The following is a 12009-nucleotide window of genomic DNA, read 5'->3' on the forward strand; positions in this document are numbered from 1 at the left end:
GTGTTTGCGCCTGTCCCGCAGTGTAACTCGGGTGCGATCCGAGGCTGAGGCAGGGAGAGGGGACACCGAGCGTAGCGCTGGAGAAAAGCGAGGGTTCCAGCCCGCATCATTGCACCGCAGCTTCTGGGGCGGCGGCGTTTCGGGGTTTTTTTGCATGTACTTTTCAATCCCAAAATAATCGTTTTAAAACTCCGGTGCCTTCATCTTTTGCAGATAACGGGTAATGGAGTCCAACTGCCGCAAACTTGTCTCCGCCTGTGTTCAGCTAGGTAAGAGACACCATCGCCCGCCGGGCCGGAGGCACAGCGGCCCCGCTGCCGTGCGGAGCGATGCGCGGGTTTGGAGCCAGGCGGAGCCGCCCCCGGGGAAGCGTCGGGCGCTGACCACCCACACACCTCTCCCCTGTCCCCTCCTCCCCGTGCCCAGGGGTGTAGCCCGCCGTCGTGGAGTGCCTTTTTCCCAAGGAGGTGGACATCAGTAAGAGGGCCGGAGGCGCCGGAGGGCCGCAAGGAGCCCGCCGGCAGCGCGGTCTCCGGGCGGCCGCCCCCGGCACCGGCGGTGCACGCCGGCCCCTCCGCGCCGCTCCGCAGGGTGCGCTGCGGGGACAGCCCCGCGTCGGGACAGCCTGCGCGGCGCCAGTGCGCCCTCTGCTGCCCGCCGGGCGCCGCTTGCGCCGGGAGCTGCGCGCCCGCGGGACGGGGAAGAACGGGAAGGGGAAAGGGAAAGGGGGTGCGCGCACCCCGACGGCCGCAGCCGCGCACCATCCCCCCGCCGCCAGCGCCTCCCCCTCCCCCCAAAAAAGTATCGCTGTCTGCTCGCCGTTCAGACACCCGCAGCGTCGCTCTTGTATTTATATTTATTTTCTATTTTTTGACACTACCCACCCCCTCGCCCGTAAACAAGCTGTCAACCCTTTCCTGCCCCCAGAGGTAGGCACCCCCGCAGCGCCCCGTCTACAGGTAGAGAGAGTTCCTGCCTACTCTTCCTCTGCCCACTTCAGGGGGTCTGATAGGCGAGCCCGAGGGGTGGTAAAGAAAAACAGCAATGCAAACATATTACAAAGAAGAAAACAAGCGCTCTGTATTTCGAGAGACTGTTTAATCCAAGATAAACGTAATTTTGTTTAAATAAAATACATTAACCTGAATTAATAATACAGGAAACTAGAGTGAATTAATAATGCACGTATTCCTGGTCCCGTGGTTAAACACTTCCTTATAAGAATACTGTATTAACCCTGTTTGGCCAAACAGCTCGCTATTTCTCAAATAACATCCAGTGATTTCAGGAGGGGCCATGTCGCCTTCCCGAGTCCACTCTCCCCTGGAGTCTTTAAATAGGATTTGCTAGCTGGACATCAAAACCCCTAGAAGAAGAAATGCTTAGGCTAAAGGAAGGTTAGCGAGCAAAATCCGGGGTAATTCCAAACGAGAAGGTATTATGAGCCGATAATTTTTAATCCCGGAAACATACACGATATTAAATTGTGCACAAATATGCTTTACCAGGGTCTGGCACTTTTCCCCTCGGCCAGTAATAAGTGTTAAATAATGTGGAAAGGAAGGGTGACATTGCTTTATATATGGTTTGCAAATAAGAAAGGCCTTTTTACCCTCCCCTGCCTTTTCTTCCCGACGAACAGGTGGTCTTAATCAAAGCCCTTAGCACGATCTAATGGGAAAGTGGGGACCTTTCTGATATAATAAATTTATGAGCCCTTCCAAGTCAGCTTTATTCGACTAAGTATTTATAAAAGTAATATCCACATATGTTGCCTGACACGGTAACTTTTACTTCCTCTGCCGAGAAACAAATGGTTATTTTCTTAAACATCAATTATGAACCTGGATTATTGTAGTACACGCAAAATTTCCTGCCTCGTTACCGTACCAGCCGATCTGTTTTTGACTCTCCGGGCTGCAGGGGAAATTGCTATCTAAACACCTTTAATGCCGTTAATTAAAATATACCTCCGAGTCCAAGAAGCAACACGGAGTTGCCTGACCATTAAACCATTCCCTTTTACGGGGAAGGGAAACGCGACGACCGCGGATACGGATATATCCTTGCACATATGGGAATATATCCCTGCAGACGTGTGGACAATCCTTGTGTGCAGCCCCAGCCCCTGCCTCTGTGCAACGGAAAATGACAAGTCCCGAGACGCCCAGAGCTGCTCGGGAGGCTTGCTGTAAAGAGTAAAAATCACGGGCGTTTTCTCGTGATACTGGAGGGTTTTGTTGAGTCTTGGCTTTGATTTGCTTAAAACGGCGCGGTGCTCGTTGATTTTTATCTTACCTGGCCGCCAGTACGCCATGCTTTATGGGATTGACTTCGCAAAAGGTCTAATCTTTGGGGCTGGCTGGGTGGGAGGCGGGGAAAGGAGCAGGGGCGATTGGGGACACCCCTCCGCCCCCCCCCCCCATCCCCGTCACAGTTCAGCTCTCGAAATTACGAGGGCAGTCAGGTAATTTCGCGACTTAGGTAGGCACCGTCGGTGGCCACGAGGAGAATAATCGCTAACTAGAACCACTGGCAGTAATAGCAAAACATAGGACTGTTCGGTCAAAGCGATGTTTTTGCGAAAGGAGGAAACGAAATTCAGTAGGAGACCTTCCAAAACGACACTGGCATGCCGGGTTCCCGTGGGGAATGGGGCGCGGGGAGGGAGGGTTATTCCAGAAGAAACGAGTCCGTGGCCACGCCGGGGAAAGGAAAATGGGAAAGTATGAAAATATTATTGCAGCCTTGAGTGTCAAACGCAGTCCGACGGGTGTCAGGTTTCTCCAGAGAGACGGGAAAATTGCTGCTGCGTGACCAGTCCCACAAAATTAGGAAAACTTCAGCACATGCTTCGGCAGCCCCACAGCACACGTAAATGGTTGTTGATGGGTTTGTTCGAATAAGTTTTATGAAGGGCAAAAGGATGCTTAAGATATTTGTGTGTGTGTGTGTATATATATATATGTATGTGTGTATATATATATATAATCTATAAGATTTGTTAGCTCAGTGAATTCTACTTAAGAATCCTTCCCTCTAATCGATAATCTAGTTATTGCTGAAACAGCAGCATCCAGCATAAAACGTTGAAATTACATTCCACCTTATCATCACTCAGCATCACAAATCGATTGTTTCAACTCTATCGCTTAAAAAAAAAAAATTGGTCTGAATATTTCGTAACAGAACATTTCTTTTTCAAAAACGAAAACTTAAATCCTAATGCTGATTCAGCTTTCCGTCCAGGCCGGCTAAAGACACGGCAGCGTGCAAAGCAAAGGTCGCCGGTGCCTTTTTTGAGCCTCGGGACGAGGTGGGCACGCAGGCTCTGCCTCCCCGGGAGGGAGCCAGCGCGGGGGGGCCGAGGCGGAGCCGGAGCGGAGGCGTCGCTGCCGCCTCTGGGCCGCCAGGCACAGCCGACCGGCACCCTCCTCTTCACATAGCGTGGCCAAATTTGTCCCCGGAATTGTGACCCGCGCCGTGGAGCGGGAATGTGCCCCGGCCAGGGCACAGGGACTCCGCCGGTGCGCTGCCCCTGTGCGGCGCCGCGGAAGGTGAGCTCCCCGTCCCGAACCCCCCGCCAAGCGCAAATTAGAAGTTATTTATTGCGTTTCGGTTATAGAATTTTTCCTCTCCCTGTTTGTCGTCTGGGAATAATATATGCAGCAGTTGTTAGCCTCACTCCAGGGAAAACTAAATGTATAACGAAAGCTTATTCGTGAGTAGGAATATACTAACGGAACAATCTGATGTCTTCTTAATCCTATGTAAAAAGCTCTGTAGTCTTCCTAATATTGACTGAATGGGTAATTAATGGCTCTTCATCGAGGAGAATACCCGGTAATCCAAGATAGGCGAAAGACAACAAGCCAAAGGTAAAAGACAACAGGACTAGCTGGAGACTACATAAGAACCAATTTATCCATTTAGGGGAGTATTACGCCTAGAAACAAAGTTCTCGTGAGGAGATAAAGGAAAAGTGGGAAAATAAATTACCGCAGTAGGTCTGGCCACCCTTCGGCACCCCCAGCCGAGCCTCTCAGCTCCCGGCCCCGCTCCCGAACCTCCCGCACCGGGGCCGGCACCGGGTATCCTGGGTCGCTAGCTCTGCCGATGGCAGTTTAAGGTCAAAAAACACCTCGGGGGGGCGGGGAGGGGGGGGAAACCACAAAAAAAACCCAACAAAAAAAAAACCCCAACAAACCCACAAAAAAACAACCAACCAAAAAAACCCCATCACCCAAACAAATAAAAAAACCACAGTCCCCCTCACCGTCAAAACCCCACAAAATTAAAAAGGTGGAGGGGAGTGGGGAGCAGCCCCGATTCCCCATTTTTGGCAGCGGGCGGATGCCCTCCAGCCCACCGTGGTGCGTCCCCGACGGGCCCCGCAGTGCCGCATGAAAGAGAAGAATTCCCCCAAATGTTTGGGTTTTTTCGGTAGTGGTAGCTATATGCAGCAGGCGCGGACAGTCGGTAGGCGGGTGAGACTGCTTTGCGGGCAGGACCCGAACGGGAGAGGTGATGGGAGCTTCCAGCAGGAAAAAAAAAAAAATTAAAAACACTTGACATTTTAATTGAAATCTTTACCGTTAATATATTACCTGGGTGACTACAATTAGGTTGTTTTTCGGTTGGCTGACAGCTTTTAAAATATTATTTCACTTGGGAAATAAAAGCTTCATCTCAGATTATAGGTGGGTATTTTTGGATTTACGTGATTTATGGTCACCATGACAACTAATGCTGTGTGGTAGCTCCCCTCCTGCCTGGGGTGGGGGAGTTTTAATCAAAGGCACGTTAGGAAATGCCGACAGGCTCTCCCTTTGGGCTGCCAGAGCCCGGGCCAGTGCTGTGTCCCCCTTTTAGGGGAGCAGGAACGGCGGGAGGGTCTGTCCCGCCCGGGTTTAGGAGACGCGGGGCTGGTGCTAGGGAGGATGTGGGAGGGTGGCGCAGTGGCCGGGCCCTGCTCCTCCTCTCCCCGTTCCCTGGGGGAGCGCGCCAGGAACCGCCTGCTCACGCCAAATGTCCCGGGACAGAGAGGGCTGCGGCGGGTGGGCACAGGCACTTAGCTATGCGAGGACATAAAGCGTGTAACAAGCACTCTAGACCGCGCAGTCGGGAGGGACTTTTCGTTTCGAGCCGCTACGGAAGAAGTTAGCATTGCCCCAAAATGACTAAAAATTAATCAATGAAAAAAAAAAAAAAAAGTGGTGATGGGTGTTATCTGCTTCAGGGTTGCATTTCCCCGTTTGGAAAAAAAAAAAAAAAAAAAAAAGATGGGAGGAGATACCACTGTATCCCTTCTCCCTCTGGCTCCCCCTCCCCAGGGCTTTGCAGCCTTGTTGTAACCCTGATTTGGGGGCTGGAGAAGGGCAGCGCCCCCTCTCAAGTGCCCCTCGCAGCCAGGCCGAGGCCGTGGCAGCCCCCTGCCAGCGGTCTTGGTACAGCCCCGCCGTGGGCAAATGCTGGAGGGGGAGATTCTGGGTGCGGGACCACGGAGGCAGCGAGAGGTTAAGAAGAATCTGGGATATGATTGGTAAACAAAATGTGCAGAATGGAGCTGGATTCATATTGACTTAGTTATAGGTCATCTGCTGCCGGTGCAAAGGGAGGAAATATTTACTTTACACATATACTTTATGATCTTTGGGGAATTAGCGGAAATTCAATAAGAAAACGGCTAGAATCATTTTAAACCCCCTATTTAAAAGACTTAAGCAAATTAGAGTCTTATCAGATTAAAATCCACTACAAATGTAAGAGCATTGTCTCCATCGAAACGCTGTGGGGTCTGAGGAAAGAGATTCTTTGCCAAATCTCAGGGATAAAAACACGTCATTTAAACACCAGATAATGAGCAGAATGTAAATTAATTTAACCTTCTTTACTAACAGGCTGCGAAAGTAATATGTATAATTTGGCGATAACTAAGATTGCAGTGGATGATACATACCTTGAACAAGAATCAGCGACTAAGGAAGACCCTTGCGGGGAGGTGGGGGTGAGGTATGGCGGGCGGGACGTGAACGGGACACAGAAAAGTTTGGGCGTTGGGTTGGGGGTGTAAAGAACTACATCAAGGGGAAGCTTTCTGTAACTTTTCGATACCAGTGATGGGCCAGATAAATTGAAGATAGAGACTCAAACCTGCATTTCCAGCGCCTGGGCTCCTTCGGGCTCCCATCCCTGCCACAGCCACGACTCCCCTGGGGCAGTGTCGGCTTTGCGGGCTAGGGTTCGGGGACAGACTCCTTCTGCCCCAGGAGGAACTGATCAGCACGGGAGGGCAACCTGCCACCGCCTTAGACGCGCTTGAAATAGCCCCGCTTCTCCTTCCTCCTGCGAGACGCGGGTCCACAGCAGCCTCGCCCCTGCGCTATCAGCGGTCCCGTAAGCGGGGACCGCGGGACGGTGCAGCCCGTCCTCTATTGCCGCTGCCCGGGCGAGGGGTCAAATCCTGCCCCCAAGCCTCAGAGAGGGGTATGAGAAGTTTGTGTGCCGGCGCACGGCCCGGTGTGGGACTTGGCCAAACTCTGTGAACAGCTTGCGTGGGCACGGGTTCGGGGACTACTGCGGGGGCGCGGGACGGTCCCTGCGGATCCACGCCGAGAGGGAGGAATGATCCCGCGAATAACTACGGGGAAAAGTTGTAAAACCAGGGTGGAAAAGCCTCCTTGGAGGCTCGCTTTTGGAAGCCGGTTGCAGGGAAGGGGCGGGAATGGCAAAGCCAAGGAGGGGATTTTCCCCCCATGTTCTCCGCCTTCGATGCGGGCAGAGGGGAAGTTGTTGTCACTTGTGTTTAGTTGTCGCTGTTACTAGCCTAAGATTCGCCGTCTAACCGGCCGCGTCCGTGTCCTGTTTATTTTCCACCCTCTTCATAAGAAGGGAATCGGGTTCGAGGCTTCCCTGCTCTCTTCCTTCTTGCTTCAGCGCCTCTGCCAGTGCCGAGCTCTCCACTCCTTACCCCCGCGGGTCTGCGAGTGCGGCGAGGCGCGGAGCGGACGTGCCCGGACCGCCCCGACGGGGGACGCCGTGAGGGGCGGCCGGAGGCCGTGCTCTCCGGGTGCGGGTACCACCCGCGCGGCAAACCGGGCGGGGGTTTTGAGATAGGGTGTGGGTGTGCCCATCAGCGGGAGAGCGCGGGGGGCGGCTCGGGGCGCGGAGGGCCGCGCGGGCGGGGCTGGGCGCGGGCGGGGCAGGGCGGGCGGTGGAGGGCGGTGCGGGGGCGGTGCGGGGCGGGAGTGGGTGACGTGCGGCGCGGGGAAGGCCGCCGCCGGTTTAAGATGTCAGGCCAAGAGGGAAGCGGCTGAGCTGATGCGGTGCGGGGCCGGCCGCGGCGCGGGTCCATGCGCGGGCAGCGGAGAGGAGCGCCCCGCGGAGCGCCGCCGCGCCTCGCCGCCCCCGCCCCGCGGAGACCCGCGGCGGGCCGGGGGCCGCCGGCCGAGGAGCAGCCGTGTCGCCGTGACGGCTCTTACAGGACCGGACTCACCCACTCGCCTGTCGCCGCCGCCGCGCCCCCCCGGGCGGCGGGGGCTCCGAGGCTCACCGTGCCGCCCGGGCGCTAGTCGAACGTCGCCCGCCCCGCCGCGGCTCCCCGTCTGGCAACCCTGATTCCCCGCAGCCGCGGGGCTGCTCCGCGCCCGCGGAGGGGGCGCCGCGTGGGCGCTTCTACACGTACCGACACCTACAGACACACGCATACCTTCTCCTACCGACCCCCCAGGCGCGCACGTAGACTTTGGCGTCCTTTTGCCGATGAACTGTATGAAGGACTCGTTAAACCTGGAGCGCCTGGGAGCCGGGAATAAGCTGTGCTCCTCTTCACCTTCCTCCTCCTCCTCCTCCTCCTCTTCATCATCTTGCCACCACCACCAGCCCGCGCTGGCCATGGCGACGGCGCTGGCGCCGGGGCAGGGGCGCTCCTCCCTGGAGTCTGCCAAGCACCGGCTGGAGGTGCACACCATCTCCGACACCTCCAGCCCCGAGGCCGCAGGTAAGAGGGGGCCAGCGGCAGGGACCCCAGCCCGACGGGCGCCCCACCGCCCCGTCCTACTCCAACCCGGCCCGACCGGCGACCCCGGCAGCCCCGCGGACCGCGATGCGCCGCCGCCCCTCTGCCCGGGAGCGCCCCGCACCCGAGCCGAGATACGTTTTGTGGTTTTTCGCGTGTGGTGTCTGTGTGCCGGCGTATAGGAAAGATAATGACACGTGTAAGGGTAGACGAATAGCATGTATACCGGTGGGAGAACTATATGGATACAGACTGGCAAATAATGTGGGAGTTGATGGGCAAGTAATATGGATACAGATGGACAAAGAATACGGGTACATACGGACAAAGAGTATTGTTATAGGCGGGCAAATAATACGGATACAGGCAGGCGAATAATAAGGATTACATGTATACAGATGGGAGTATAATATGGATACAGATAGGCGGAAAGCTTGCATACGGAGAGGAGGCTCCGTCCCGCTGTCCCGACGGTGGTTGTTCCACCGGGAGGAGCCGCTCGTGAGTGCCCGCGGGCGCGGAAGGGCCGCGGTGGCGGGAGACCGACTCGGGTTAATCATTACAGCGCCGAGGCGCGTTCGGGGCAGTCTGCGGGATCCAGCAGCGCTGGGGACAAGCCCTTCCCCAGCCGCTGGCGAGGAGGCTGAGGAGGCTGAGGTGCCCTCGTTTTCCGTCTTGTTTTTTTTTTGTTTTTTTTTTTTGTCCCCCGCCCCCCCTTACAGAGAAAGATAAGAGCCAACAGAGCAAGAATGAGGATGCGGGGCCCGAGGACCCCTCCAAAAAGAAGAGGCAGCGGCGGCAACGGACTCACTTCACCAGCCAGCAGTTGCAGGAGCTGGAGGCCACTTTCCAGCGGAATCGCTACCCGGACATGTCCACCCGGGAGGAGATCGCCGTCTGGACCAACCTCACCGAGGCCAGGGTTAGGGTAAGTCCCGACACGGCACCCCAACTCGGAGCAGCGGGGGTCAGGGAGGGTGGAGGAAGGGAAAGAGGGCTGAAATGTTTACAGCTGCTTTCGATTTTGGCTTGTATGTAAACTTCTGAGCCTTTGCACAAAATCAGGGCAGAGCAAGGCATTTCTGTCAGAGCGAGACAGATTGGGATCCCTCTCTGTGTCTCCGAAATATGGTTTGCTGCACGTGTCGCCTTCACCGTGCAATGCGTCCCGCTCCTTTTGATCGAAACGCTAATGAAAACATTAGCTAAGAAAGCAACTTGGAACAGGCTGCAACCTGCGCTGTCTCTAATGAGAAAAAGATGTAAAATACACAAGAGCTTTTGCTTCACTCCGAGGCACTCCCAAACGTGCCCTTCCTTGCATTTTCTATTTCTTTTGGTTTCACAATTCGACGAGCGTCTCTCTCCGCCCTTTCTCCCCCTCTGAGATTTATGGGACCATCGCGGCGCTGCAGAGATGCCGCGGCCGGATCCTGCTCGCCTGCAAACGCCGCGCTGGGGGGAAAAAAGAAAAACAATAAACCCCAACACGCACATACAAAAAGAAGCCTGTAAATGGGCCCAACCTTCAGATTTTCGGAAATCCCACATAAATCCTCTCCCTGAGGTCGATTGAGGAAAGAGAGACAGTGAGAACTGGGGTCAGCAGCGAGCGGGGCCGGCTCTCCGCCCCGGGCCGGCGGTGTTGGCGACGGGGCAGCTCCGCGGCGGGAGCGGGGCGCGACCGGGGTCGGTGTCCTGCCTGAGCACTGAGCACTGTCGGTCGCGATGCGGCTTTTGCGGGAGTTTTTGTTTCGGTCCGCGCGATGCCTCCAGACAGGGCCCGTCCCCGTGGTGTGGTGTACGGCCGGCCCCCGCCCTGCTCGACCAGGGTGGGGGTTACCACAAACACCCCGGGGCCAGGGTGGTTTCAATACACACGGTAAGGCTGCTGCTGGCGGCTGCCCGACGGGTCAGACACCCAGATGTGGATTGGGAAAGGGGACGTTTTCCCCATTGTCTGCGGGGAGGGTCCCTTAGATCTCATTTAGCACGTTGTTAAAGGGCGATTTTTTTTCTTTTTCCATTTTTTTTTATCCCTTTTTCTTTTCTTCCACCACCCTTCGCGCCCCCCCCTCCCCTCCCCAAGAGCAGTCGAACAAGTTTGTTTAGAAAATAGTTTTCGGCACTGGAAGCTTTCGCGCAGGAGGAACTTGTAGCTTTAGCAAACTGAAGCAAGGATTTATTAGTTGCTGGCTTCCCTCTCCTTTCCCGTACCACTGCCTTAAATATTCCGCGGGTTTCCAGGCGATTTCCCCTCGCTTTTGCACCTATTGCTCTAGGACGAAAAAAGCCAAGAGAGAAGAGAGGGAATAAGAAAGAAGTGTTGGCCTCTGTGACCCAAATTAGAGCATCACAAATTATGCGGGGGGAGGACTGAAGGTGGGGGGTGGGATATGGAAGGGTGGGGGTGGACGAGGGTGAAATGACGCGGCCACGAATCTACCTTGCTAAACCCGGGTGGCCCCGGGGGTGCTCGGTGGTCCCGGCAGCACATCGCTGCCCTGGTCCAGCACGGGGCTCCACAGCAGAGAAAGTGAACCTATATATGTGTATATATATATATATATGTTCGTACACATTTTTATATATAACTTAGATACGAACATGCTCTGCTGTTACCCCGAAAACCTGCAAAGGTGGTTGTGGTGGTTCCTGACTAACTCACCTCTCGCATCTCCCTCCCTTCCTCTCCCCCGCTCCCCGTTTCCAAAGGTTTGGTTCAAGAACCGCAGAGCCAAATGGAGAAAGAGAGAAAGGAACCAGCAAGCCGAGCTATGCAAAAACGGCTTTGGTCCACAGTTTAACGGCCTCATGCAGCCCTATGATGACATGTACCCTGGCTACTCGTACAACAACTGGGCGGCCAAGGGCCTGACCTCTGCTTCCCTCTCCACCAAAAGCTTTCCTTTCTTCAACTCCATGAATGTCAACCCTCTGTCTTCTCAGAGCATGTTCTCCCCTCCAAACTCCATCTCCTCCATGAGTATGTCTTCAAGCATGGTACCCTCTGCAGTCACCGGGGTCCCCGGCTCCAGCCTCAACAGCCTGAATAACTTGAACAACTTGAGCAATCCCTCCCTGAATTCTGCAGTGCCAACGCCAGCCTGTCCTTACGCTCCTCCAACGCCTCCATATGTTTATAGGGACACATGTAACTCGAGCTTGGCGAGTCTGAGACTTAAAGCCAAGCAGCACTCCAGTTTTGGCTATGCCAGTGTGCAGAACCCTGCTTCCAACCTGAGTGCTTGCCAGTACGCGGTGGACAGACCCGTGTGAAACATCCAAGTAGGAAACACTGCATGGGAATCCCTTCCCATTTCCCGCAGAGACTGAGAATTTCACTAGAAAGTAATGGGCACTAGAGAGAAAGAGAAAGGAAGAAAAATCAGACAGAGTCAGAGAGTGAGGAAGAGACAGAGAAAGAGAGAGAGGAAAAAAAGAGGAAACCACTGAAATAAGATAGTTCCTTTGTTTTCAAAGGACCTTCTACAGATTCTGAGATCTTTCTTTCACTAAGAGTATTTCAACAGTTACAAGGACATATATATATATATGGACAAATGTTTGACTGGATATGATATGACATTTTAATGTTACTATAAGCTTGTTATTTTTTAAGTTTAGCATTGTTAACATAAAAATGACTGAAAGGATGTATATATATCGAAATGTCAAATTAATTTTATAAAAGCAGTTGTTAGTAATATCACAACAGTGTTTTTAAAAGGTTAGGCTTTAAAATAAAGCATGTTACACAGAAGCGATTAGGATTTTTTCGCTTGCGAGCAAGGGAATGTATATACTAAATGCGACACTGTATGTTTCTAACATATAATTATTAAAAAAAATTGTGTGAATATCAGTTTTAGAATAGTACCTCTGGTGGATGCAATGATGTTTCTGATATTGCAATGTAAAACATGCCCTGTGTATAACATTTCGTACAATATTATTGTTTTACTTTTCAGCAAACATGAAAAAAAATGTGT

General features: G+C 53.9%; 1 protein-coding gene across 2 annotated transcripts; it reads left to right on the top strand.

Annotated features, from left to right (window-relative positions):
- The first annotated feature begins 223 nt into the window (after positions 1-223).
- Positions 224-11296, top strand: PITX2 (paired like homeodomain 2). Of its 2 annotated transcripts, XM_050337649.1 has the most exons (4): positions 224-269; positions 7730-7999; positions 8740-8945; positions 10733-11296. In XM_050337649.1, the coding sequence occupies exons 1-4, from the start codon at positions 224-226 to the stop codon at positions 11294-11296; spliced, it is 1086 nt and encodes a 361-aa protein (XP_050193606.1). The 2 variants fall into 2 exon arrangements, with proteins under 2 accessions (XP_050193606.1, XP_050193607.1); XM_050337650.1 differs by lacking the exon at positions 7730-7999.
- Positions 11297-12009: the final 713 nt, after the last annotated feature.

This window comes from Myiozetetes cayanensis, unplaced genomic scaffold, assembly GCF_022539395.1.
Source record: "Myiozetetes cayanensis isolate MyiCay16 unplaced genomic scaffold, myiCay2020 scf7, whole genome shotgun sequence".
Taxonomy (NCBI): domain Eukaryota; kingdom Metazoa; phylum Chordata; class Aves; order Passeriformes; family Tyrannidae; genus Myiozetetes; species Myiozetetes cayanensis.

Bases quoted from the DNA above. Each gene is read 5' to 3' on its own strand.
- PITX2 (XM_050337649.1), top strand. From the start codon at position 224: ATGGAGTCCAACTGCCGCAAACTTGTCTCCGCCTGTGTTCAGCTAG. The intron at 270-7,729 runs GTAAGAGACACC...CCGACCCCCCAG, and splicing joins CTCCGCCTGTGTTCAGCTAG to GCGCGCACGTAGACTTTGGC. The intron at 8,946-10,732 runs GTAAGTCCCGAC...CCGTTTCCAAAG, and splicing joins TCACCGAGGCCAGGGTTAGG to GTTTGGTTCAAGAACCGCAG.